The sequence below is a fragment of the Phyllostomus discolor genome, chromosome 8 (genome assembly GCF_004126475.2).
Source record: "Phyllostomus discolor isolate MPI-MPIP mPhyDis1 chromosome 8, mPhyDis1.pri.v3, whole genome shotgun sequence".
Lineage (NCBI taxonomy): Eukaryota > Metazoa > Chordata > Mammalia > Chiroptera > Phyllostomidae > Phyllostomus > Phyllostomus discolor.
This window is the reverse complement of record NC_040910.2, coordinates 43279387-43306718: the sequence shown is the minus strand read 5'-3', so window position 1 is coordinate 43306718 and position 27332 is coordinate 43279387. Positions and strand designations below refer to the sequence as shown.

The window sequence follows — 27332 nt, the reverse complement described above, 5'->3', positions numbered from 1 at the left end:
CTGTCTGGCTTGGACATCTCTCTCCCTAGGGCTGGCAGGAAGCCCATGACAGCAGGGGCTGTGTCCTTCTCTTTAATACTGCCGCCCCTGTACACACAACAATGCCTGTCAACATCTGCCCAAATAGAGAATCATCTAGAAATCAGTGGGCAGAAACAAAGGATGGGGGTGAGGACTCCGGATCATACCACTGGTGGTTCACAGCCAGGAGAGGCTGCCACCTTCACTTTCTAGAGGACCTAAGAGCAGCCAGCTGCCTGGAAAAGGTCATGCAGTCAAGTCCAATGGTTGGTGTGACCAGGCCCAGTATGGGGCCAGTTCTTTCAGACCCTCAAACCCAAGCCCTTTGTTTCTCTTTGTTCCACCTCTAACTCTGAGCAGTTGAATGCCTCAGTGTGATGTGGCATGATGGATTCCCCCCGTCCGTGCAACACCAGTGCACACAAAGGGACATGCGGTCCCAAATGCAGAATTTTACCATGAGCCTCCGCATCCTCTCCTTCTCGATTCTTTCATTTTCCTTCTTCTGTTCCCGTTCTGTGTTGGCATGGTACGTGGCCACTGCCTTTGTGAGTTTCTGAATTTTGCCTGTGACGGATCGGTGATACTCTTTGAAATCCTTGGCATGCTGAAGAATGCTGTTGAGGTATTCCTACAGGGATACACGAGACAAGACTGGCTACTTGACAGGAGTCGCCGCAACACTTCCCAGGGAGAGAGAAAACTTTAAAGGTAGCTTGTTTAAAACCAAGACAACATAATCAAACGATACTGTAACAGTCTGCCTACAAGTTCCTGTGTTCTCTGTGTGAGGATGGAGCTCAGTGCTAGGGCTGCAGTCAGAAAGGCCCGCCTTTGTACACAGCAGACAGGCAGTCAGCCTTGCCAAGATAAGCTGGCGTGAACGTTAACCACTTCAAAACACTTCCACCCTCCCACCAAGTTATTCAACTGCTAGGATTTTTTTTTTAAAGGAAATAGCAGAGATTGGCCAAAAACTCAAGAACAAGAATGCCTATCCCAGGGTTTGATTACTGAATGTACACAGAAAAAGGCTGGAATGGCATTTATACCAAAATGTTAACAGTGGTCTATACCAAGTACTGACTTTTTCTGCTGTTTTAAACTATACCAGTAATAGATACTGACTAGAGGAAAGCTTTAGAAAATATGAGTGAACAAAAAGAGAATCATCCCAAATCCTACGTGAACAGAAACCCTGGTCTCCTTGACTGACCCTGTGAACCCTAACGTGGGTCAGTCCCTCCCCTGCTCAGGAGACTCCATGGCTCCCCTGTCACCCAGAGAAGTGGTCTAATTTGTCCCCTCAGCCCATAAGGCCCTGCCTGCTCTGACCACCCCCTCCCTGTCCTCGCCTCCTCCCGCCCTCCCCCTTGCTCCACACGGATCCTTGCTTTTTACAGAACACACAGCACCTATCAGCCCCAGGACATCTGCACCTCCTGTCCATCTGGAAAGCTCTTTGCCCTCATATCCACGGGGCTCGGCTCAGATCTCACCTCCTCAGAAAACACTTCCCCAACCATCCTGAGTAAAGAGCTCCCCATCGCTCTCCAAGGCTGCTTTGTGTTTCTTTATACCCTATCACCTCCCAACACGTTGCGTGCCCTTTGGATTGTGGTCCATCTTCCCCTACCGCTCAATTCTGTCCAGTAATGTACTCTTAGTGCCTAGAATACCGTTGTTACGAACAGAAAAAAGAAACAGTGTGTTTAGACACAGAACAAGACTCAACAATGTGTCAACTGTAAGGACCCAGGTACATAGGTGGGCCAGCAGAGCAAGCAGTGCAGCTGCCAGGGACGCACCTGGTGCTTCTGCCGACGCTTGCGCTCCTGCTCGATCTTCTGCTGCTTCTCCAGCTTCTCGGTGATGCGGGCCTCACGTAGGGACTGCCGCTTGCTGCGCTTGTAGGCCTTGGCATTGAGGGCCGTCTCGAGGGCCGTGTCCCTCCTCATACACACCACCACTTCCTGCCGCAGCTTCAGGAAGAAAGAGGAGAAACATGGGCACAATCTAGGTCATGTCCACACAGAATGAAAAATTACACCATACAAGCTAGGCAGAGGGCTGCTACCTCCTGAAGGGTCCTTGCTAAATGCCATAAGCACAAATAAGTGTGCGTGATGTCTGATTGCACGAGGGTGGGGCGACCACAGGTCAGCAGGCAGATGCTTCTGGACACCCCAGAAAGTCCTCTTATTATCTGGGGGTCTCCAGCTCTGCTTTCACTCAACCGCACACAAAATATGTCTTACAGCTAATTCAAAAGTACAGCACCCTCAGATATTGACCTATTTAAGTTTCCTGCTTTAAGCTGGTAACTGCCGCCTAAGACTACCCACACTTATTCATACCAAGAATAAATACCCAATTGCCACCACTGCACAGGTCCTGGAGAGGAAGGAGGGAACAGAGAGCGCTAATGAGTGTGGATGGGCACTGCTGCTTTCAATGGTCAAGGAACATTTAATAATCGCCCAACATCAGTTGTTTGAATTTGGCACAAAAGGCCCTTTTCCTAAAGCTCCAGGCCTGCACCCCGCACCCACCTGCCTCTGGAAGTTCAGCAGCCTGAGGGCCTTGAGCTCAATGGTTGCTTTGGTTCGCAAATCCCCGGCCAGCGACCCGGGTAGGTTTTCAAGTTCCTGAATTCGGTGAGCAATGCGAGCCTGCAGCCTGGGGTGCAAAAACAGAAAAAGGGCAGGCAATGAGAAGACTACAAAGGGGCCCTCCTATGCCCCTTCTTTAAAGCTGGAGCCTCAGGAGAATCCATCCTTTGTGGGAGGAAGATGCAGGTCATGAGGCAGGAGATGGCTCAAAAACAGATGCCAGCCACAAAACACAGAGGACGGCAGCCACAGAGAAGTCAGAGCCACAGCAAACAGGAAACCGGACAGGGCACAGCTGACTTATGGCACTGTGGCAGCGTGAGCCAGCCTCTGGAGTCAGGTAGGCCAGGCTCTCCCTGCCAGCCCTGGGAACCTACTTGGCCTGGGAGCAGCAGGGCCCTCACTAACAAACTGGGGAGATGCCTCAGAGCATCCCTGCAGGCTAGGTCTGAAGTTCAGAGGGGATAATCCCCTTACTCAGTCTTTCACACTATTCATTGAGCACCTTCTTTGTGCCCACAGCCTTATCAGGAAGATAGGTCATAAAGGAGTTAGAAAATTAAACATCTATGGTAATTCCAGAGATTGGCAGGTACTCTGAGGAGAGGGCTGGAGGTGAGGAGGTGGCCAGGGCCTCTATGATGAGATGACCTCAACAATGAGGCCTAAGCGAGCACAAGTCATGTACTGCCTAAGAAAAGGCCCCAAGGCAGAAATAAGCCTAACCTTTTAAATAAACAGAAATTGGAACAAGGAGAGAGGGTGGGTAGGTGAGGACAGAGCACAGGGCATAGAGTGAAAAGAAAGAAGTTTACTGAATATATAAATGGAAGTCAATGGCAGGTTTCAACCTGCGGAATAGAGCTGATATAAGTAAACTTTAAGAAGAGACTTCCAACTGCTGTGTGGGAAACAGAATGCAGAGCTAAGCGTGAAAACAGGGAGGCCCCGGAGAAGAGGTGCAGACTACGAGGCAGTTGTGGGGGGCAGGTGGGGGCTGAGATGAGATGATGTGTTAAGGGGTCATACACCACCTATACAAAGGGGGGTGAGGGAGGGCAAGCAAGAGTGAAGGGGCTGCAGTGTCGGTGGCCCCATGAGCGGCTGGACAGTGGATATATGGGAACAGAGACAGGAGGGAAAGGCAGGGGAACGTGAAGATATCTGGACAGGTCATCTTCAAGCTGGCCATACAGGCTGGAGCTCCAAGGCATGTCATAGCTGGGATGCACTCTAGAGATTGTCATCAGGCAAAGGTTTACTGATGCACCTGGGGACGTACAGTGAATGGGCCATAGTCTCCTTTCATGGAGCTTACACTCACCAAGGGAGGTCTGCCCTGAGCAAGTTCTAAATGCAGTGGGGAAACAGGAAGTGCAAGGTGCTCAGAGAGTGAATCTCAGGTGCCCCCATCACACAGACTGTGTGCCAGGCATCGCCCATTGCACCTGGCATCCAGGAGGCCTTGGCAAAGCAGCCAGCAACTAATGACATGTGAGCAGGATCCACTGCAGAGCTCGCAGGGTTTTCTGTTTGTCTGTTTGTAGTGGGAGGGGTTGATGAACCAGAAGTTGAATACACAGTGTTGGCGAGGAGAAACAGATACTTTCATTCCAACATACATCTGAATAATCTCTGTGGAGGGCAGTTTTGAAGAATCTGTAAGATTCTCCTGTGTGCATTCCCTTTACACAAGCAAGGCCACTTTCAGGGATTTATTCTGATATATGTGCATATGTGTGAAATGAGAAACAAACACACAAGTGTATTTACTATAGCACTGTCTTAATGCCAGATTAGAAATAACCTCAAGTCCACACAGCCAGGGGACTGGCTAAATAAGTAACAGTATCTTTAGCAGGCAAATTATGTGCAACTAGAAAAATGAAAAGCTCCTTTGGACAGACAGTGGAAGATCTCTGCAGTGTGTTTCTTTTCTTTTTTTTTTTTTAAAGATTTTATTTATTTTTAGGGAGGGAGGGGACGGAGATAGAGATAGAGATAGAGATAGAGATAGAGATAGAGATAGAGAAAGAAACATCAATGTGCAGTTGCTGGGGGTTATCGCCTGCAACCCAGGAATGTACCCTGGCTGGGAATCAAACCTGGGACACTTTGGTTCCCAGCCCGCACTCAATCCACTGAGCTACGCCAGCCAGGGCTTCTGCAGTGTGTTTCTATAGAAGGAACAGGGAATACATCATGAACCATTTGGAAACAATATATGGCTGCCTGTACCTGCCTACTTGCATATGCACAGCATTTTTCTGGGAGGATACACAGCAACCGGGGCACCGGAAGCTTGGAGACAGAGGCGGAGGGTGATTTCCAGCGGCGTACCCCGCTGGCCTTTGGAACTGCGAACCACACCAGCATGCATCAGGGCTAACTCAGCTGGGGTGGCCTGAAGCACAGCAGCACCCTCACCTGTATTCCCGTTCCTGCAGAATCTCCACAGGATCCAGGCCCCGAGGTTTCTGGATGGGGGTGATGCGGCTCTGCTTCTGATGCAGCGGTACCATTGGTGCAGGCTGGGCTGGTTGACCCGGGGACTGCGTCTGGGGTGGCATCACGGGAGAGGCAGCGGGTGGGACAGCGGGGGGCGCAGGTGAGGGACGGCCAGTGGGCTGAGGGGGGATCAGCTTCTGAGGTGTGCTCGTGGGGGCAGCAGCATTCGCCATGGGTCCTGGGGAATCAAATAGCAGGGGCACAGCATTTAGCTCCAGGTCAATTCCAAGTGGAAATAAAAAGCTTGCTTGGTGCTCACTGCTCTGGGTACAAATCGTGCAGGCCACACCTCCCCCATCTCCCCACATCTCACTGCCACTGGCATGGCAAGCAGCTTCTCACTCAGGGGTCTCCTCTCTCCTGCCTCACAGTTCAAGCCTCTTCCTGATCTCAGCCTGTATGCCCTTCCCTGAAGCCCTGTACTGACCCAAATGCTGACCCACAGTTTGGTCTTTCTGGGCAGCAGTTTCCTGATTTCCACCTACCAAGGCTCAGACAAAATCTGATTTAAGCGATTAGTACATCCATGCCTCGGGCTCTAATGGGACAGGAAACTAGTCCATTTTGTCTATTGCTTCTACCCAACAGAAGGACCCTCAAATACCTGCTGACCTCTACATGTAAAGGAAGGAAGAGAGGCTGCACACAGCGAGGGGACAGAACCCCGGGCTGCCCTGTCATCCTGCTGGCCTCCCGCAGTGTTGAGGAGGCATTCCAGGGGAGAATGGGGGTCAGCTGTGAACTCCAAGCTTAGACACACCGCATCCCAAAAGGTTGTGTCTGCAGCTGTGCCTCCCTGTGGCATCACACTGGAGTCACGGTAGACTTGTTCATTCACAGCCTTCTCTTCTTGTTATCAGTTTAAAGGGACCCCAGGATCTCTGTGACCCACAGGACAAGGATGGGCAGGAATCATGGAGTGGAACCAACCCAAGCCTTCAGAAAATAACCAGGGCCAGATAATCCACAATGAAGACAGTAGAAAGAAGCAAGGACTTAACTCTGGCCCTCTCTGGTCGGGCACACCCCCCTCTCTGCACGGCGTAAGCTTGTGACAGGAGTCAGGCTACAGACATGGCACCACAACAGAGGAACTTACCTTCAGGCCAGGGCTTGGGAGGCCCTCCAGGGGGTTGGCCTGGCATCCCAGGGGGCACACCTGAGGGTCCTGGGGGGGGCATATTGGGCCCTCCCATACCTACACACAGAGAGAAACAATAATAGGATAAAATGTGTCCTGCATTCATCCCGCGCCCACCCCAGTGGGTAGCCCTGTCTCCAGGGAACACGCCCAACAACAGGCCCCTCTGTGTGGGCATCAAGGGGGAGATAGGGAGCCGGAGAAAGAATATTTTTAAAAAAGATTTGTACTTATTTTTAGAGAGAGGGGAAGGGAGGGAGGGAGGAAGAGAAGGAGAGAAACATTAATATGTGGTTGCTTCTCACGCGCCCCCCACCAGGGACCTGGCCTGCAACCCAGGCATGTGCCCTGACTGGGAATCGAACAGGTGACCCTTTGGTTCACAGGCCAATCCACTGAGCCATACAGCCAGGGCTGGAGAAAGAACATTTATCCTGACAGGAGCTTCGCCTGCCCACCTAAGTGCCCTGAGTACCAGGCGCTGTGTCAGCCCCAAGGGGAAGCCTGTGGCTAGCAGGTCTGTCTGACACTGCTGCCCTCACTTGGTCAGTGCACTGAGAGACCCCTCCCTCCCCTAAGGGCTGGCGATGGTGGGCCTTACCATGGGGCCTGCTGTAATTTGGAGGTGCTGGTCCTGGGCCAGGCCCAGGGCCAGGGCCAGGGCCAGGTCCTGGTCCTGTTGCAGACACAGAGGGTGGAGGTAGTGTTGGCACCTGCTGCTGCATCCCAGGCATCGGCCGCTTGCCCTGCACCGCCATCTGCAGGTGGTCAGGCAGGGGCTGCCCCCTGGCCAGCATCTTATAGGCCATGATCTGAGCTCTGAGCTGGTGCAGTTGGTTCTGGTTAAACGGTGTCGGGCCCCGGTTCTGCTGTCCCAAAGCCTGAGGGTCAGCACCATCCAGTGGGGCCCCTCCTGGCCCAGAAGACATCTGTGGGCCCGAGGACGGGCCACTGGCTGGAACCGGACTAGAAGCATGCTCAGAGCCTCCCAGTGGTGAGGGGTAACCTGCAGGGAATGCGGATTTGAGTGGTCACTTGGCAGTACACGTCCAGTGATTTTTAAGGCAAAGACAGTAACCTTCCCCACAGGCTCATACTGGCACCCACCCTGAGACTCGGGATGGCCAAATTTTTTCATTCCTGTGATTCAAACATGAGGCACTCAGAGGGCGCACGCCAGCAGCCAGTATGATTGGTTTCGTTTGGCCCACCTTTCAGCAAGTTGCTGATAGTTTACACCAAGAGGTTACACAGGCCTAGGTGTTCTCTGGTCCTGGCCTCCTGCCTCTGGTCCTGGCTCTGGCCAGGCCCACTCCCCCCACTTTTGCTACCTGGGGAGCCCCTGAGCTTCCTGCCCCAATGACAAAAAGTTAACTGCTCCATTACTTCTTAAACATCTGAAAAAGCCATTTGGAGTACTTGCTAAAGCACAGACTGGGCCCCACTCCCAAAATTCTGAACCCCACTGGTTTGGAGTAGGACCTAAAAGTATGCATTTCTAATACACTCTCAGGTGGCACCAGAGCCACCATCTCACATCCGGCACTGAACACAGTTCATTCCCACCAGCACTCGCTGCCCCAGGGGTTGCTCAGAGACAGACAGCAAGAACAGGGCATCAGCCAAGCTCGAGCTCAACAGCCCTGCAAGGCAGTGTTTCCCATTGTCCTGTGTGCTCCCTGTCTACCTGTGGGGACCCAAACAGGAAAATGACCTCAGGACTCCTAGAAGGAAACAGAACACTACCTTGAGAGTGCTGGTCCATGGGGCTCGGCGGAGGTCCCATCCCTGCGTGGCCCCCTGTCCGCATCCCCATGCCCTTCATCTGGTTGTAGCGAGGGTCATCAGACATGCCCTTCTCATGCATGGACTCCATTGGCTACAATAGCGGTAATGACAAGGAAGGATCAGCAAGGGGGAACAGGAGGAGGTGGCACGGCAAAGCACTGCCCGAGAGTTCAATGTCACTGAAAACACCATGCCATTTGCTGAACTGTGACAATGACCAAGTGGCCTAGGTCCAAGACAGGTTCTGACAGCTATTTAGGTGTCAAGCAGATACATAAAATAATGCCGACAAGTAGAGCGTGACCACCTAGGAGACCGGTGTTTGAAAGGCAAGGAGACAACCAGACCAGGGCGCCAGGCAAGAGCAGGGGGTTGAAAGTGGAACAGTGACTGCCAGCTCACAACAGGGGCCAGGATGAATGGCTTACCACCCTCCCTCCTCTGATCAAGTGAACCCAGCTAGTCAGGGCCGTGGGCCTGGGACTCCCTACCTTGTGCATCTGGTGCATGTTGTCCTGAGGGTACCCTCCAGGCCCCTGGCTTGGGATAGAGTGTCCTGCTGAAGGAGGGCCTGGACTAGGCCCCATCATGCTGTGGGCAGAGCCAGGGGAGGGACCAGGGCTAGGGCCCAGCATGGCTCCCGGGGAGGGGCCTGGGCCTGGGGAAGGGCCTGGCCGAGGAGTTCCACCCAGGGGTGGGTCTGGAGTAGACATCTTCACAGGAGCTTCGGACAGCGGTCTCCTGCCAGAAGGAAGTGAAAGTCAGTCTGGGGGTCATGGCCATCAGCTGGGTGGATCAGAGTCACATCAGAAGCACACATCTGACAGGGAGATGGTGCCTTTGACATGCAAGCCCCTGTTATCCAGACCTTTCCCCTCCATTTCTCTGGGAGGAGGTCATACACAAAATCATAAAAATCCCCTGAGGAAGGGGTGGGACTCAGGAGGTGGGAGGCTTTGCTCCTCTTGCCATCTTTCTGATTACAACAAAGGGCGGTGCTGATCTGCACTTCACAGCACTCTAATGCCTGCTCGCCTTCCCACATAACAAAAAGGAGAGCATGCCGAAGGCTCAAAGCCTCTGCTGGCAACAGCATTAGACTGGACCCTCATAAATTCAACAAAAAGAAATATTCATGGCAAGTAATACTGGTTTTCCTTTTAAGGCGAAACCAAGTATCCTTTAAAATAAGTGAATTTAAGTTTAAAAAGTAGGTTCATTTAAAAAAATTACATGAATAATGGCACTCTGCCATCTCAAATACTTTGAGAGCAATAATCAAGCGTCTAGTTTAATGAATATTGCTGTCAACTAAAAAATGACACCCAGAACTATGACCCAGAGCCTACAGCAAGGCCATAAATATGCTTTAAAAATTTTTTTTTCAGCTCTGGCTGATGTAGCTCAGTGGATTGAGTGCAGGCCTGTGTACCAAAGGGTAGCCAGTTCGATTCCCAGTCAGGGCACAAGCCTGGATTGCAAGCCAGATCCCCAGCAGGGGGCACGCTAGAGGCAACCACACACTGACGTTTTCTGTACCTCTCTCCCTCCCTTCCCCTCTCTCTAAAAAAATATTTTTAAAAAGTCTTTTAAAAAAAATTCAGTGATACTGATAAATTATGCTTGCTCAGATAGGGCCATGAGCTGATACATTTTATAAATGTTTTCTACAATAAGAGTTAAATTTTCAGGTAACCCTTTATCTGTTATGTGGTTATATGGCCTTAAATAACACTTTCTTTAATAACCTCTTTCATCATGACGGAGTAATAAAGTCTCAGTGGTGAAATCTGGAAAACACAAAGGAATACAGAAGCTTAAAATCGCCCATCATCCTACCAGACACAGAGTAAGTACTTGCTGGTCCTACAGAGAAAGAAACAACTCTGTTCTCCTTACCCTTCCCAACCCAGTGCAGGGAGAGGTGTGTGAGGAGACAGGGCTGGGGGGACTCCCTCTGAGTCCCCCTGAGTGGTGATGATAACCTGAGACATGCAGGTGGACCTTCTTAGGATGGAGAGCTGCCCTGGTGCTGTCTCTGGGACCCTGCCACACGTCAGCACCTCCCTTCGTCTAGGCTGTTCTACGTACAGACACACACACTCTCTCTCACCAGAATCACTCAGCACACTGGAGGCAAGCTTTTCTTCATATAATCATTACCTATGACCATTTTTATCACATAATAAATAGTGTTCAAAACCTCGTGAACTCTAGTGGTACCACCCCATTCTCTCATTTCTGTGCATCCAGAATTACTGAAAAAATCCCTATCCATAGCTGGCATGTCACAAATCCAGTTTTTGTTTCTGTGGATTTTTGTTTTGTTTTGTTTTGTTTTACAATGAGTCTTATTGTCCCTAGACATTACTGGGCACTTCTGGTTCTAAGGGATAAATTCTGTTAGGAATTTTTAATTCTCTTGATTAAAAAAAGGTTTAATTTGAAAAGTGGAGGTATCTTCCTTGATAAGAGATCAAAAGCCCAAACTTCTTTATTCCAGTTTCATGATCAAATAATTAGAACAGAGAGGATCCGGAACCTTGGCAGGGCAGGAACCCGTGACCAGCACACCAGCCTGACCGTGAACAGACCCCAACATGCGATAAAATGCTCCTCCGTCCTCTGGGCGCCCCGGGTTTCCTCCAAAGCTCAAGAGTCTCGATGCTGGGCTTTAAATCAACTGCACGAGAGTGCCACAGAACAGGTGTCTGCTCACAATCCCTTCCCCACAAATCCAAACCCAAGAAGCTCTGGGGAAAAACAAACCCAACTTTTAAAAATACATATATACATTCAAGACAGGTTTATTTGGAAGCAAACTCTGACCTGATTCAGCTCTGTGTGCATGTTTACACTTTCTGCCGCAGAAGCAGGATCCCATTTGATCCTGAGCTGCCGCCCCAGTCTCTGCTACCTGACGGCAGTCTGTATTCTGTATTTAGTTTGTTAAAATGCTGATTCTGGAGTCTGAAACCTCTGGCCAGGTGTTTGTCTACGGGGAGGACGCACCTGCAGTCACACTTCACAGGTGGGAAGCCAGGCAACACTGATGTGGACGTGACTGGGCAAAGGATGACGGCTGCCCAGGGTTCTTCTTTGGCCCCTTCATGTCCACAGGCCCTCTCAGGCTGACAGAACACTACAGTGAAGTGGGAAGAAAAACGGTGGTCCTGCAAATCCTTAAGGAATCCTGTAGCATCCGTCAGCTCAGGGTTTCTTTCTCACTAGGAGGACTCTATTCTCAGCCAAGCTAACTGAAACTGACAGCAAAATAGAACCCGAGCCACCTAGGGAACATCGCCTCCCTATGTGAAGGCAGACATACTGACAAGCAAACACTGGTAAATGCCTTTGCAATGGTGGCCCTTCTAAAGGTGGTTTACACTTAGCATCAGACCTTCTTCCCTCTTCTTTCCATCAGAGGACATGGTACCTCTAGGAATTAACTGCCTCCCCAGAGCAACAACAACTTCAATGACAACATACAGCACCCACCAAAGATACTGGAAGGCATCAAAAAATAAAAGAGACTTTCATGCCAAAATATGGTAACATTCACTTTTGAGAAGCACAGGGTTTCACAACACACTTCTTAAAATGGTATTTGTGCCCAGTGTGGCTCAGTGGATTGAGTGCTGGCCTGTGAATCAAAAGATCACCGGTTTAGTTCTCAGTCAGGGCACATGCTTGGGCTGCAGGCCAGGTCCCCATGTGGGGGCACACACACAAGAGGCAACCAAACATTGATGTTTCTTTCCCTCTCTTTCTCCCTCCCTTCCCCCTCTCTAAAAGTAAGTAAATAAATAAATCTTTAAAAATAAAAAAAAATGGTATTTGCTTCAGAAGCTGCCACCTCTGATGAGTCAGGCTGCAATGAAGCAGATGAGTGCACGGAGCTACCATCAGCAAACTTGCTTGAGGAGTGAAAGCTCGGACACGTGGGGAGTCGCAATAATGGGGACCCAAAAAAGTGCAGACACAATACGAAACCATTCCAGGCGGCACAGCAGGTAAGGCTCTGTCAAACACTGAGGAGCCCAATCGGGATGCTGGTGCCACCCGTGGACAGGCTCCGTCGTGGTGGAGAGACCAGGAAAACAGAATGGGGAGCAACTCTCTGGTCCATAGCACAGTACTGAGCAAGGGCCTTTTATTTCATTTACCTGTAATGAGTTGTAGCATACCTAGAGTACCCCGATTGTAGGTGCACATCTGGATGAATCCTAGATCAGACAGCATTTCCAACATTCCAGGTGCCCTCAGCTCCTTTCCCAGTGGAAACCACCCTCCCAAGAGGAACCACTGTCCTGACTCTCACCGCAGATTAGTTTCACTTGTTACCGAACTGCATCTGAAAAGCAAATCACACACTAGTGTCCTTTTGCTCATCTGGGAGGGCCATCCATGTTGCTGGGTTATAGCAGTCACTCATTCATCTTTATTCGTCCTGTACAGGACATGGTGCTACCAGGTTTGGGCTAGCATGAATAAAGCCACGATGAACAAAGATACCTGGGGGACACGCATGCTCATTTTTCTTGGGTTTCCAGGAGTGGAACTGATGATCATAAGGCAGACATACATTTAGCTTTGGTAGATATTGCCAGTTTTCTAAATTGGGACCACAATTCTATACACCAGCCTCCCCTGAGCAGCAGGTGAGCCTTCCAGTTCCTCTACATCTACATTGATACTTAGTGCTGTCAGTCTTTTTCTTTTTCCTTCAAATGAGTTTCATGCTAGGCAGTACCAAATGCGGTACAGAACAAAGGCTGAGGACGCACTTTGGCAGGATTCTGGGCTGGGATTATTCTGATCTCACAGCTAAGATTGAAATGGCAGAGATGTGAACCGAGAAAACAGGTTTTCCTCTACTACCTCAAGGACATGGGGTAGAGAAAGGGAAGGGATATTTTAATATCCAAGGGGACTGTGACTTATCCCTGCCTCTAGTGATTTACAACAGCTGAGGATGTATCTGTCACAAAGAAATCACAGGAAGGAAGATCCAGCCAGAGAGGGAGGCAGAACTGTGGGCCTGTGTTGTGGTAAGGACCTGGTTTTACTCACAAAAGGCTTTCACTGGTCCCACTGACAGGAGCGATCCCTGAGGCTCGGGGGCACACAGTAGGTCAGTGGAGGAGATGCAGTCACAAGGCCAAGGTCACTGGGCAACTCAGACTCTGAGCATGGACTCTATCACCTACCAACTGCATGACGCTGGATAAGTGACTTAACTTCTCTGAGCCTGGTTCTTCTTCTGTAGGCTGGTGCTGAGACCAGTCCCTCAGGGGTCAGCCAGCATCACATGCAAGGCACATATAGGCAGGAAATGCTATCACACTGCTGGTGAAATCAAGGGTCCTAACATTTACTGAGCAGGTGCTTACTGCTTGTCACTACTATCCTAGAAATGTCACACAGATTAAGTTCCTCCACCCTCCTTTCCCATACAGAGATGGGTAATTTAGCCACAAAATAAATAACTATGCTGGAGGACTTCTGGTCAAGATGGCGACATAGGCAGACATGGTTCACCTCCTCGCACAACCACATCAAAATTACAACTAAAATACAGAACAACCATCACTCAGAACCATCAGAAATCAAGTTGAATGGAAGTCTGACAACTATGGAGTTAAAAAAACCACATCCATCCCAACTGGTAGGAGGGGTGCAGGCACGGAACACACTGGTTCCTCAACCTACATGTGGTCGATGAAAATTCAGGAGGGGTATCATGGGAATGAGGAGTCCCAGGTGCACACCAGGCTCCCCAGCCCAGGGTTCCAGTGCCATAAAGATAAGTCCCCAAAACTTCTGGTTGCAAAAACCAGTGGGGATTGAGTCAGGGGAAGACAATGCTAGAGCCCCGACCAGTTCCTCTTAAAGAACTCACACACAGACTCACCTACTCAGACTCACTCCCGCTGAGCTCCAGCACTGTGCTGGCAGCTTGAAGGGCACCAAATGCTATCTATACAGGCAGAGACTGAAGTGTCTGGCATTGGGGAGAGCAGATGCCAATGTCCCTTTGCTGAGCCCTTCCCCCACAGAGCTGGTAGCCGGGTGCTGTATCTGAGACTCCATCAACCTGGCGAACACTGTTTGATCTGCCTTGGACATCCCCAGAGACTCCACCCCACCCAACTTAAGGGCCCCACCCAAGCTGCTTTTCCATATGAATGCCTGGTCTTGGCTCATGCTTCACAACTCCCTAATTCCTCTCAAACAAGCAACAGCTGGTCTCAGTGAGCCCCAGGCCTCACACTAGCAGCAGCCAGCCTAGTTTCACAGCTTGACTTCGCCTGGGAATCTTGAAGCCCAGCACAAGTAGTAGCCATCTCAGATTGCTTTACAGCTCAGGGAAGGCAGCCCCGAGCAAAACACAGGTTGGGGCTGACCTTGCCCTGCACCACCCTGGAAGCCCCAGGGCCAGCGCTGCCAGTGGACAGCTACAGACCACATCGGAGAACCACGACCCTGCCCCTGCACAGCTGATCCTCCATGGAGGGTGGAGGTTGGTGGTCAGTGGTCACAGCCAGTGCCTTGCACCTGACAGGCCTGGGTAAATTCCTCCCACTGATCTGCCAACAGCAACAAAGGATCAACTATAAGACGGTGTACTCAGCCCACACAAAAGGCACACTTCTATCCACATAATAACTAACTACTTGAAGAAGAAGAGAAAGAGCAAGAAATTAGAAATCTATTTGAAAACATAATGAAAGAAAACTTTCCTAATTTGGTAAAGGAAATAGACATGCAAAACCAGGAAGCACTGGGAGTCCCAAACAAGATGGATGCAAAGAGGCCCACTCCAAGACACATCATAATTAAAATGCCAAAGGTAGATTAAAAGAGAATCTCAAATGCAGCAAGAGAAGTCAGTTACCTACAGGGAAATTCCCATAAGACTGTCAGCTGATTTCTCAAAAGAAACTTTGCAAGCTAAAAAGGACTGGCAAGAAATACTGAATATCATGAAAAGCAGGAACCTACAGCCAAGATCACTCTACCCAGCAAAGCTATCATTTAGAATTGAAGGGCAGACAAAGAGCTTCCCAGACAAGAGAAAACTAAAGGAGTTCATCATCACCAAACCATTATCACATGAAACGTTAAAGGGACTTATTTAAGAAAAAGAAGATCAAAACTATGAATAATAAAATGGCAACAAATACAAATCTATCAACAATTAAATCTGAAGAACAAACTAAGCAAACAAGAAGAACAGAGACAGAATCATGGGTACGGAGAGTTTCTGATGGTTGCCAGATGGGAAGGGGGTATGGGGGAATGGGTGAAGAGGTGAGAGGATTAAGTACAAATAGGTAGTAGTTGCCCTGGCTGGCGTAGCTCAGTGGATTGAGCGTGGGCTGTGAACCAAAGTGTCGCAGGTTCGATTCCCAGTCAGGGCACATGCCTGGGTTGCAGGCCATGGCCCCCAGCAACTGCACATTGATGATTCTCTCCCTCTCTCTCTCCCTCTCTCTCTCTCTCTCTCTCCCTCCCTCCCTTCCCTCTCTAAAACAAAACAAAACAAACACACACACACACACACACACAACAAATAGGTAGTAGTTACAGAGTAGCCATGGGGATGTAAAGTACAGTACAAGAAATGGAGTCGTCAAAGAACTTATCTGAATGACCCATGAAGGTGAACAATGGTGGGAGAATTGCCTGAGGGAGTGGGGGGGTACTGGGTGGGGGAAACAAAGGGGGGAAAATCAGGACAACTGTAATAGTATAATCAGTAATATATAATTTTAAAAAATACCAAACTACTCTGGAGAATTTGCTTCCTAAATTTAGCCTCCCTGCAGTACAAACATTGATTAATACTCCCATCCTTCAGTGCTCAGGACGAAAGCACCCCGCCCCCAAAGCAGAGGCTGCATAAGGCAGCTTTGCTGAACTGGAGGAGCAGTGGCTGCCTGAAGACCTGCACAGCCCTGTGCAAACAAGGTCTGGCCTGGCAATCAAGGGGCAGGATTTGGGCTGCTGCAAACTCTCCCTTACACTCTTGGTTCTCACTGCCACAAAAGCAATGTGCTTTGCCCTTACGAAGTTCCTTTTAGCTAGCCAACCCTTCCTAAGGGGCAGCGGTGGGCCTGTTCCTGCTGAGAGCTGGAAAGGGGTACCACTGTACTCCAGGGAAAAGCCTGTCCAGGGGGGTCAGACAGGATCTGCCAGGTGAGAAGGTGTTCCTTGCCCTCTCCCCTCACTACCAAACACCCCTGCCCTATAGATAGGAAACTAAACAATTGGCTATTCCAGCAAATTCCCTGGGTCCCTAAGGTCATGCTAAGGTCTTGGGGGTTTCAGATGGCTTGCAGGGTGCTGCCTCTCTGATGAGTCACGTGGTGTCTGGATTGGGAAAGTGAGAGCAAGTTCACACACACTGAAACCCATCTCAAACCAGACAGTGCCACTAAGCAGATGAGAAAAAACAAAAGACAAAGGGACACAAAAGTCAAAATGTCAAAACCACTGCAATGTGTATCTGGGAGCCTAATGGAGATATGCGGGGCCCATGGCTTGGGTGCGTTTGGGGCTCCACAGCAGGGCCCAGATCCTGGGAGTCCAAGTAAGCAGCCAGAAGGAATGTGATAGAGAGTAAAACTACTTGGAGCAAGGATCAAAAAGCTGAAAGCTAAGATGTTCAAAAGCCACAGGATGAAAATGGGCTCCCAGATTTTCCCTAGCCAAAGGGTCTGGAAGTGACTTGGTTATGCCACCTCAATTTCTCTGAGAAGACCACAACTGCCAAACAATCAGGGCCCCTCACAATACATGCTGCAGAAGTTGTGGCACCATTAAAAGTGAATGAGGTAGCTCCGTGCACAGGGACAGGGAGGATGGTCCAAAACAAAGCAGGGAAAGGAGGTCAAAGTGCTTGGTCCGAGGACCACTTTGGCAAGAATAACACAGTTGACCCTTGAAAAATGTGGTGTGAACTGTACAGGTCTACTTCTGTGCATTTTTGCTTGTTTGTTTAGTTTTGTTAAATAGAGAGAAGGGAAGGGAGAGAGAAAGAGAAGGAAAGAAACATCGACTGGGTTGCCTTTCCTACACGCCTGAACTGGGGACGGAACCGCACCCTAGACATGTGCCCTGCCTAGAAATCGAACGGGCCTTTTGTCTTGGAGAACGACACCCAACCAACTGAGCCACAGTGCTCAGGGCTGCAGCTTTTTTTCAACAAATACTGTAAATATAGTTTCTCTTCTGTATGCTTTTCTTAATAACATTTCCTTTTCACTAGGTTATGTTATTATAATGCAGTATATAATACACATAACATATAACGTATGTGTTTATCAACTACTTAAGTTATCAGTAAGCCACTGGCAGTTAGGTTTTGGAGGAGTCAAAAGTTACATGTGGAGCCCTGAAGGTGTGGCTCAGTTGGTTGGGCAAAGCAAAAGGTTGCCAGTTCGATTCCCACTCAGGGCACATGCCTGGGTTGCTGGTTCGGTCCCCCCAATTGGGACACGTATGAGAGGAACTGCTTGATGTGTCTCTCTCACATCGATGTTTCTCTCCCCCTCTTTCTTCCTCCCTTCCCCTCTTCTCTAGACTCAATAAAAGAAAAAAAAATTAAGGTACCTGTGGATTTTTGACTGTGCGGGGAGTGGGGGGCAGTTCACCCCGTACTGTATATGCATGTTAGTCTGAGCATAGAAGCCAACACACGCCAATCTGTCAACAGCAAGCACCAACTCTCTCTGGAGGCGCATGATGGGAAACTTACATTTTTCACATCAGAGTTTTCTAGTGTTTTCTTTCTTTGTGTTTGTTTTTTACAGGAACCACCTATTACTTTTGTAACCAGATTTTTTAAAAAAGAAAACGTCTTAAGGAAAAAAAAGTTAGAAAAACACTTGGGAACTAAATACCCAGAAAAGATGCCCAGGAAGTACTTTTGTGGAAATAAAAGAGAAAGATGAAAGGGCTTGAGGACTGCATTATTTTCCATCTACTTTCAACTTCATCAAAATTTAATAAAATAGAAACGGCTGTTGCTATTCAAATGCAGAACCAGACTGCTGGAGGATGAAAGGTCTAGTTTCTTCTTTCCTAACACCCTTGTTTTTTGTCTTACAAATAAAAGTGGCCAAGCACTCTGGCAGGATGGCTACTAACAGGCAATCTGGATGCCGCCCGCCCCCAAAATCTGCTTGCTGTGATTATGGGGGAGGTTGTTTGTTTTGGGGGGTACGTTTTTTTTTCATCTTGCCAGAAAAACAGCATTATATTTCAGGTTGGCTCAACATATCTGCCGTGTTTTGTTCTGTTCATGTTTTTGTTGTAGAGAAATTTGTTCACAGATATATTTCATCAGCAGATACAACAGTGCAGTCAAGTCACAGCAGGGTGCTCACACCCATCAATGGGAGCTGGGCAAAACCAGCCCACACATTACATTCAAAATACAAAACATTTCCCTCCTAATAATCTCCTGAGAGAAGCCCTCCACACCTGACCTCATGGTGAAGGGCGCTCTAGTCCAGGAACCTGGAAGGATGTTAAGGGGCAGGGCATCTGTGGTCCTAAGGATCCTGTGGAAATGGCTTATTACTGAAACTGGGCTTCCCCATCCCTGTGTGTCCAGTAGCATTTTCCATGTAACACAATTAATTACCAAAACTTTGCCCTACATTTAAAAGGGAATACATTTCAGAAAGGAAAGTCATGTAATGATCCATTACAGTATTTCAGTTCTACCTAAAAGACAGGCTGTTACCAGTGTTATTTTTTAGCACTGGTTGTTACGTATCATTTTATTCATTGGAATCTACCCTTCCTCCTTTAAAAAGTTTTTTTAAAGGGTATGAAGATTTGTTTTTTAAATTTTTTTATTTTTTACTTTTGAGAGAGGGGGAGGGAGGGAGGAAGGGCAAGAAACATCCACACGAGAAACACCAACCAACGGCCCTCCATACACACCCCAGGGGACTGAACCTGCAACCCAGGCAGGTGCTCTGACCGGGAATCGAACCAGTGACCCTTTAGTTTGCAGGACAATGCCCAACAGAGCCACACCAGGCAGGGCAAAACATTTTTTCATTCACTTGAAAACCACTGAAGAGCTCCCCATATATAACATGCCAGAAGACGTGACAGTCAGGTTAGTTTTCTGTCCTGAGAGGGTTCACACTCTAATATGTCAGGGAAGTGTCATGTCTATACTTCAAAAATACAGCCCTGGTATGGCTCAGTGGACTGAGCACCGGCATTCGAACCAGAGGATCGCTGGTTTGATTCCCAGTCAGGGCACATGCTTGGGTTGTGAGCCAGGTCCCTGGTAGGGGGCGTGCAAGAGGCAAGCACACACTGGTATTTCTCTCCCTCTCTTTCTCCCTCCCTTCCCCTTGCTCTAAAAATAAATTAATTTTAAAAAAAATATAAACACTCTCCTATCTAGCTACTAGATGTGTGTTTTTTAAACTCTTTTGACCATGACCAGAGGCACAGCTTAGCCCAACACAAGCGCACATCAAGTAACTGCATCGAGCTTTACAAATCTCTCCTGACCCTGCTCCAGTTGAGGCTGGTCAGGTCTGGTGGATGGCATGACTCACTGCTGGGTCTGCTATGGCCTGCTATATACTCAACACTACGCAAGACACGTGATCAGTGGAGAGGGCTGCAGAGAAGTCCCCCTAGAAAGGAGATCAGAAAGTACAAGAGTTGGGGGGGGCACCTACATCTGCTAAGGATCACTGGGGACAGACCCTCCCTGCCACCCCAATACCAACTGACTCTGGGCTAAGCAGGGTTCCAGGCACTCTGCATCCAGCAGAAACAGACCCTGTCTAGTGGGAATGACAACTGAGAGACAGAAACAAGCACACAAATAAATACAAAATGACATCACACAGGGGGTGAAAGTGGTATTAAAATGTAATCAGAGTTAAAACTCGAGCTAACTGGAGGTACTCTTTCAATCAAGGTGGCCAAGGATGGTCTCAGTAATGAGGACGTGTCTGAGCAGAGGCTTTAAGTGCAGAGGGAACCACGCAGCTCTCTATAGGCAGAGGGACAAACAAATGCAGAGGCACTGGAGGTGGGACCTTGCAGGAGTGGAGCGAGTGATGGGTGTGTGGCAGATGAGGTCTGAGATGGGTGGAGAGGGCAACTCACAGGCCTTGAGGGCAATGGTGAGGAGGTAGGGGTCTACTCTAGGTAGAATAGGAAACCACTAGAATGTTCTGGACAGGGAAGTGACACAGTCCGATGACGCTTTTAGAAGGTTTCTCTGGACATGCTGATGGAACAGATGTGGGGCTAAGAAGAGTCAAGGATGACCAAGGAGACCAGCAGGGCCTCAGCTCACACAAGCCATTTGAAATGTAAAAGGCACTCCTTATTTGGGGCTGTCCAGCCCTAGACACATGCTTGGCTAAGCCCAGTCAGGATGGATTTCAGGCCCAACTGGCATCCCCTTGGTTCAGTGCTGACAACTGAAGAGACTATGAGAAGAACGGGGGATAGCATGCTCAGAGAGGTTAGGTCATTTGCCCAAAGTTATGAAGGGAGTAGAGTCCCACGTCAAGCCTGTCTGAGGATCAGAAGGTACAGGAGGAAGAGAGCCTGTAAGGGTGTGGAGTAAAGGCAAAGAAACACCCCCCGACAGGCAGGGCTGTGCAGGGGGTGTTCTGGGGGACTGTGCAAGGGTGCTCGGAGTGCCAGAAGTCCAGGCTGTGGTCAGAAACACACTTGGAGGTCACCAGGGCTGGATATAGCTCCCAGGGTATAGCAAGCAGCCTGCTGTGCTTCAGCATTGCCATTAGGACAGTGAGGCCATCCACTGTGCCATTTTACTGGGACTCTCAGGGCAAGTGAGGGTAGCATACATTAAACCCTGTCTCCTTGAGTCTCCCACTGTAACAGGTGAAGCAGCAACTGCCATGCGGCCACCTGCTTCCTGAGCCAGCCGGGTGCAACCTACCGGTTAAAGAACTTAACCCAGCCCAAGGAACCATTTTAAAGGCCACTGCTACTAAAAACAGGGTCCATCCTCCTTTATCACACTCACAGCTGGTGAACTTCACACAGAGCAAAACTCAGGCTGCTCCCAGTGACAACTGTCCATGTGCAAAAATGAAGACATGTTCTTTTATCAAAGTGCTAAACAAAGCTCTGGAAACCACTTAGGAGTGCAAAGGCCAGGAAAGGGCCAGAACAGGTTTAAGCCTGGTAACATGTACCTGACTTCTAAAGAAAGCCCCTGCCCCGTGAAATCTCATCTCCCCACAAACCCAGCTCCAGCTGGTGCTCCCCTCCAGGCCCAGGTATAGGAAGATGAATACAGGCTGAATTTCATTTTCATGCCCATCAAAATCATATCCTGAAAAGTTAACAGCAACGTGAAACTAACAGAAAACTTCAACCAAAATATAACATAGGTCATATTCATTAGCCTAATATTTCTTTGGGAGGCTATCTATATATTTGACAGCAAGGCTGGCTCTCCATCTGGTCTCAGACTCAGTTCTGAACTATTCCCCTCAGACATCCCCCCCATATTCCCACAGCTGTTACTTCCCGTTTACAGTAGGTTTCCCACATCCCTTTAACTCTAATTTTTTTTGAAAACTTCAATTTGCTCTGAAAGTATTCCAACCAATGTTACAAGGTATTAGAAAATATGCAAAATGAACAATAAATGTTTGATATTTGTCAAAAGCCATGCCACCAAACATGCTTCCCCCTTTTCCCAATGCCTTATGGTAAAATTGAAAAGCATACTACTTTTAAATATTAAGAAAAAATGGAGTAGTTGATTCGTTTGTTACCATGTTGAAAACACAGAGAACAATCACATCTGGGCCAAAATATATTCTGTACCCACCAAGATGTTGTAGGAACCCTAATAAATGACAACAGCTACCAATTGTTTAGCACTATGTACCAACCCTTCTAAGCAACTTACATCTGTCATTTTTTTGTTGTTGTTTAGTCCTTACAGCAATCCTACAGGTTGGGTACTATTACTGTACCCCTTTGCAAATAAGGAGATGGATATAAGCGAACCAGAACAGGACCCTTGTCTGCCTGCTCCCTGCTGAATCACCAGCCCCCAGCGCCTGGCTCATGACACTCAATGCATGTTTGTTTGCTATATGAATGGGGAATGAGTGCCTGGGCCACTTCTTGCATAACTCCTATTCACACTGTGTTCTGTCCGTGGTTGGTGTGAATGGGTTCCTCTTGAGCCACTTCTTGCACAACTCCAGGGGGCGCCATTCACATTGTGTTCACTCTAAATTTTTTGCATTTTTTAAAGATTTTATTTATTTTTAGAAAGAGGGAAGCAGATTGAGACAGGGAGAGAAACATTGATTGGTTGCCTCTCACACGCCCCCAACTAGGGACTTGGCCTGCAACCCAGGCATTTGCCTTGACTGGGAATCAAACAGGTGACCTCTTGGTTTGTGAGAGAACACCCAATCCCACTGAGTCACACCAGTCAGGGCCAGTCCATTGTTAATGTGAATGGGTCTCTCTGTGCCATGGCAGCCGAGGGATGATGACCTAGGCCAAAATCAGCTAGCACATCTGAGGACTTATGTGCCAGGCACTATCACTTCCATTTCTCTGAGGCACCAAGGAAAGTGGCAAAACTGGGAGTCAAAACCAGGGTGGACGACTGGACAGCCCCTGGTGAAACAATACCCCTGGATGCATTTCTTCACCAGAAGAATGTTGTTCTCACCAGACATTCACCGAAAATACCTAATTCCTCCTGTCCTCACATATCTGCTCTAGGGTTACCTCCCAGTGTTTCATGGGTCCACAAGGAGTGGCAAAGGTATGTAAATAAAAATGTGTATGTTTGCTCTCACAGACAGAGAGTCTGGAGACCACTACACTGATGATATAACAACTTTGATGTCACCATCCACCCCTGACTCAAAAACTTGCAAGATCAAAATCACCTGAAGAGTCCTGGCTAGTGTGACTCGGTTGGGCATCATCCCACAAACTAAAAGGTCAGCAGTTCAATTGCTGGTCCGTTCAGTTCCCAGTTGGGAACTGTGCCAGAGAGGAAACTGATCGATGTTTCTCTCTCACATTAATCCCTTCTTTCTCCCTTCCTTCCCCCTCTCTAAAAATAAATAAATGAAAAAAAATTTTTAAAAGATACCTAATAAAAAAGTGTCCTGAATAGTTGGACACAAAATGATTTTAGATGGCACATGGAGAAATATTTATTTTCACAAGATTGTATGTATGCACTGATTTTAAAGCAAATTAGGAAAACACATAACCATTCATGCCAGGCACTGCAGTGTGTTAAACAGATCCCAATGTTATTTCATTCAACCCTCACAACCACTGTTGGAGGTGGCATCACTGTCACACTTGTTTCACAAGTGGGGGAACCCACTGGTATGTACCTTACTTGAGGTCAAATTAAAACTTAGAGAACTGGGTGTGAATCCAGAAGGTCTGATTCTAGAACCAGCACTCCTCACCACCCCTCTCCACTAACCACCCCCCTCCACACCCTCCTTTCCCAGGGGAATGAGGTTTGGGAAACAAAGGCCTGTAAAGTTAAAACCCAACAGCAACTAATGTTTATTGCTTACAACCACCCCAGTCCTGTGTCAAGCATTTCACACACAGGTTCACCCAATCCTCCCAAGGACCCCTCATTCATTGCACAAATGTTCGCTAAGGGTCTACCATGTGCCAGGCCCAGGGAACTGTGGGAGGCACCACCCCAGCTCTCATGGCCCTCAGAGAACAAATGGGTAATTACAAACTGGGGTTAACTTCTACACAGGAGAGGATCGAGACAATGTGCCATTGTAGCAGAGGGAACAAATGTAAGTCAAAATATAAGGTTAGACATCCTCCCTGATTTTGAATAAAAGCCCCTTCTTCCATGCAGCCTTCCTAATCTTTGGCTCACACCATCCCCTTGGCCATCCACTGCATTCCTCTCACAGAAAGAGTTGTGAGGATTGAATCATGGGCCAAGGGAAACTGTTTCCACATTTACTACCCGTAACTTGAAATACAGGAGAGCCTCCTCGGGGGATCCAACCCCAAACCATTTGACACCCAGTATGGACTCAATGGATATTTGCTTAGCAATGAAGGAGGAGATGGGACCAGACAGTAACACTGCTTCCCACTCACCGGGAACCATTTTACCGGCTTTCATCAACTCCATCTGTAACATTATCCCATTTCACAAAGGAGGTAACTAAGAGGTTCAGAGAGATTAAACTATCTGCTTCAAGTCCCACAGCTCAGTGACAGACAGAGCCAGGAATGAAACACTAATCCCGTCTGTCAATTCAAACTGAAAACTTGTTTCAAATTCCTGGGAAGTGGTTCTTACACTTATTTCCTACTTTCCCAAGAATTTAACAGGGGTCGAAGGTGGGGGGCTGGGACGGGGGACGGGAATGAAGACCAGTGTCTTCAAGACTGGCACAAAACACTCTCCTGAAAGGTCCACGTTTTAAATAAAAACCTTAATCTGGAAAATCTGTTGGCAGGAAGGAAAAAGGATGCACAGCAAAAACAATGCTTTCAACAGCAGTTATCCCAGTTGTACCCCAATTGCTGCCGACGCCCCGAATCCGGGAAAACATTTTTAAGTCGCTACTTGCAAAGAATGGTGCAAGTCATTTATATTTCCTTGAAAATCAAGAATACATGTTTTTAAAATAAAATTTTAGGTCGGCTAACCCAAGGGGGCTGCGAATGCTCGTGTTCGGGCGACAATGCACACATCAGGGATTTTTCCTACTGAGTGGCGATTGCAGCCTCCCCAAAAAGACAACATTCGGGTTGGACCCATTATAACGTAGTCAGAAAATTCCCGACGCCTGGCTATTGTAGCAGCCTTAGCGGAGACTGCGATCGATGCCGGGCCCCTGGCCCACAGAAGGGGCAGCAAGCTTTGTCCGGCGAACACGAGAGCGCGCGCGGGTGGCGCGCGGCCTCCACGCGGCACCGGCCCCCACCCTGCTGGCCCGCAGATACTGTAGCTGCCGCGGCCTCGCTACACTTTAGCTTTCCCCGCGCGCGCGGTGCCGGCCCGGCTTCATGACCCTCGGGCGCCGCCGTACCCCGGCCCCGCTTCGGGGGCTGCCGGCCCCCTCCCCCCTCAACGCCCCGGCTCCATTCAAACCGTCCTCCCAAGCCCCGCGCCGCGCTCCCCCCGAGGCCCACGTTCCTTACCGAGAGTCGGCTGCACCGTCGCCTTCCTGACACCGCCCCCTCCCCTCCTTGCTGGGTCGGGGGCAGAGTGGGCGTCTCGCCTCTCCTCACGAAACAAAGAAGCCGCAGCCGCCGCCACCGAGCGAGGTTAAGCCTCGTGCGCGCGCCCGCCCGCCCGCCTTGGCCTCCCCCCACTCCCCACACACACTCCGCCCGCGCCCCCGCGGCGCGCGCACTCGCCTACTCCTTTACTCCCCCGCTAGGAACAGCTTCTCCCGCTTCCGCCGCTTGTCCGGCCTGGTGCGCGCGCCTGCTGGCCCTTCCGCTCCCAGCGCGCATGCGCCTCCGCGGAGGCCCAGGGAAGGTAGGCGGGGTCAGGACGGCACAGGCACCCGACGCACCTCCCACTTCTGTCTGGGACTGTCCTGCGCCAACGCACAGGGGGGTGGTCTTCGTCTTCTGACGCTAGGCGTCTTCGCGTCGCCGAGCGTGCGCAGAGCGGGTGTCACTGCGGCGGTAGTGAAGGCGGCGGCGGGAGGTTGGGGGATGGGAAGGGAAGGTAGTGGTATGGATGGAAAGGTTTCCTGAGACTTGGAAGTGAGGACCAGAGGCTGTGCGTTAGGCTGTAACTGAAACTGACCATAGGCAGCCAAGGGTGGGCTTGGTAGTCGCTTCCATCCATGGCGGGGGATGGTGGGTGCTGTCGGTGGGGCTCAGGGTGCCTCGACCCTGGCTGCCTTTTCTGCTAAGCATACCTAGCGCAGTTAATTAGCAAATATTTATTGACTGGCTACTGTGCCCCAGGCGCAGATGCTGCAGCTCGGAACAGACAAAAATCTCAGCTGCTGTGCCGCTCTCGGTCCAGTAAGGGAGGCAGGAGTGAGGCAAGACAAATAAGTAGAATACATTTTGTTGAGATGGAGACATGGCGGGTCATGGAAATTTTGAATGGGGCAGCCAGGGAACGCCTCGCTGCGAAGACGACTTTGAGTCAAGACACATAAGGAGTGAGGGAGAGAGCCTTATTCTGAGTGTGAAGGCCCAGAGCGTCTAGGGAGCTTCTTTTCTTTGCTCTGGAAAGATCTCTAGGGGGACATCTCGTTTAGTCCCGCAACTGAACAAACGTTCCCCAAGGTCAGGTTACACAGGCTGTGGCAGTCTCTACCCTTGCCTCTTTCAGGCCTGCCCTTCCTCATTTTTCAAGTATCAGCTGACTCACCACCTCAAACCTCACCTCCTTTTTGATCATTCCTCCTTTTCCCTTCATATTTCTTGGGTACCCTCTTTCTATTGTCTGTCTCTGTCTCCCTCCCCTCAATTTAAATGGCAAAGATGTTAATTTTAGTCACTGTTGAGTATCCAGCCTCTATTGTGGTACCCCCCTCCATGACATACTAAACACTTTTTTTAAAGATTTTATTTATTTTTAGAGAGACGGAAAGCAACCTGACCCACAACCTGGGCATGTGCTCTGACCGGAAATCGAACCAGCAACCTTTTGGTTCATAGGCTGGTGCTCAATCCACTGAGCCATACCAGCCTGGGCTTTTTTTTTTTTAATTGAAAGAATAATAGAGACCGAATGCCTATTAAGTATTTATCATACCTGTATTAACTCATCAAGTCTTTCCAAGTCCAAGGTGAGTCACTTGCAGCATAAAGCAGAAGGTAAGATCTCACACAGAAGTCAGAAAGACCTGGATTTAAAACCTGGCTCTGTTAGTAGGTGGGGTGCCAAGCAAGCTCATGGGACTTGTTTACGGTTCCCTCTCATCACCTGTAAAATGGAATCAATGGTGCACACCTCCATAGGCTGCTTATGAGGAATCCATGAAAAGCAGCCATCTGGGAATAATGCACAGAAAATGGGCGAGTGGAGTCTGAACATTGGTTTCTTTCATTCATTTAATTAATATATGTTAAGCACCCTCAACATGCTGAGCTCTGAGCTGGTCATAGGACAGTGATGAGCTGTGATGCAGCAAAGAGACAGGGTTCCTGCCCATGAATCAGACAGTCTGTGACTTCACTTGACTGTCTCCCATGTTGATCACACTAATGCATGA

General features: G+C 49.2%; 1 protein-coding gene across 6 annotated transcripts in view; it reads right to left on the bottom strand.

Annotated features, from left to right (window-relative positions):
- SMARCA4 (SWI/SNF related, matrix associated, actin dependent regulator of chromatin, subfamily a, member 4) overlaps positions 1 to 25630 on the bottom strand; it is an 84569-nt gene extending 58939 nt beyond the window's left edge. For 3 of the 6 annotated variants that reach the window (XM_036034354.1, XM_028520637.2, XM_028520639.2), the window contains exons 1-9: positions 25288 to 25630; positions 8562 to 8811; positions 8029 to 8161; positions 6884 to 7288; positions 6241 to 6339; positions 5061 to 5319; positions 2574 to 2700; positions 1830 to 2003; positions 479 to 652 (exon numbers count right to left, since the gene is read on the bottom strand). In XM_036034354.1, the coding sequence (XP_035890247.1) occupies positions 479 to 652; positions 1830 to 2003; positions 2574 to 2700; positions 5061 to 5319; positions 6241 to 6339; positions 6884 to 7288; positions 8029 to 8161; positions 8562 to 8783 (1593 nt within the window). In that variant the 5' untranslated portion in view covers positions 8784 to 8811; positions 25288 to 25630. The remainder of the gene's footprint in view (positions 1 to 478; positions 653 to 1829; positions 2004 to 2573; positions 2701 to 5060; positions 5320 to 6240; positions 6340 to 6883; positions 7289 to 8028; positions 8162 to 8561; positions 8812 to 25287) is intronic. The other 3 variants (XM_036034352.1, XM_028520634.2, XM_036034353.1) reach the window with 3 other exon arrangements.
- Between the last annotated feature and the right edge of the window lie 1702 nt (positions 25631 to 27332).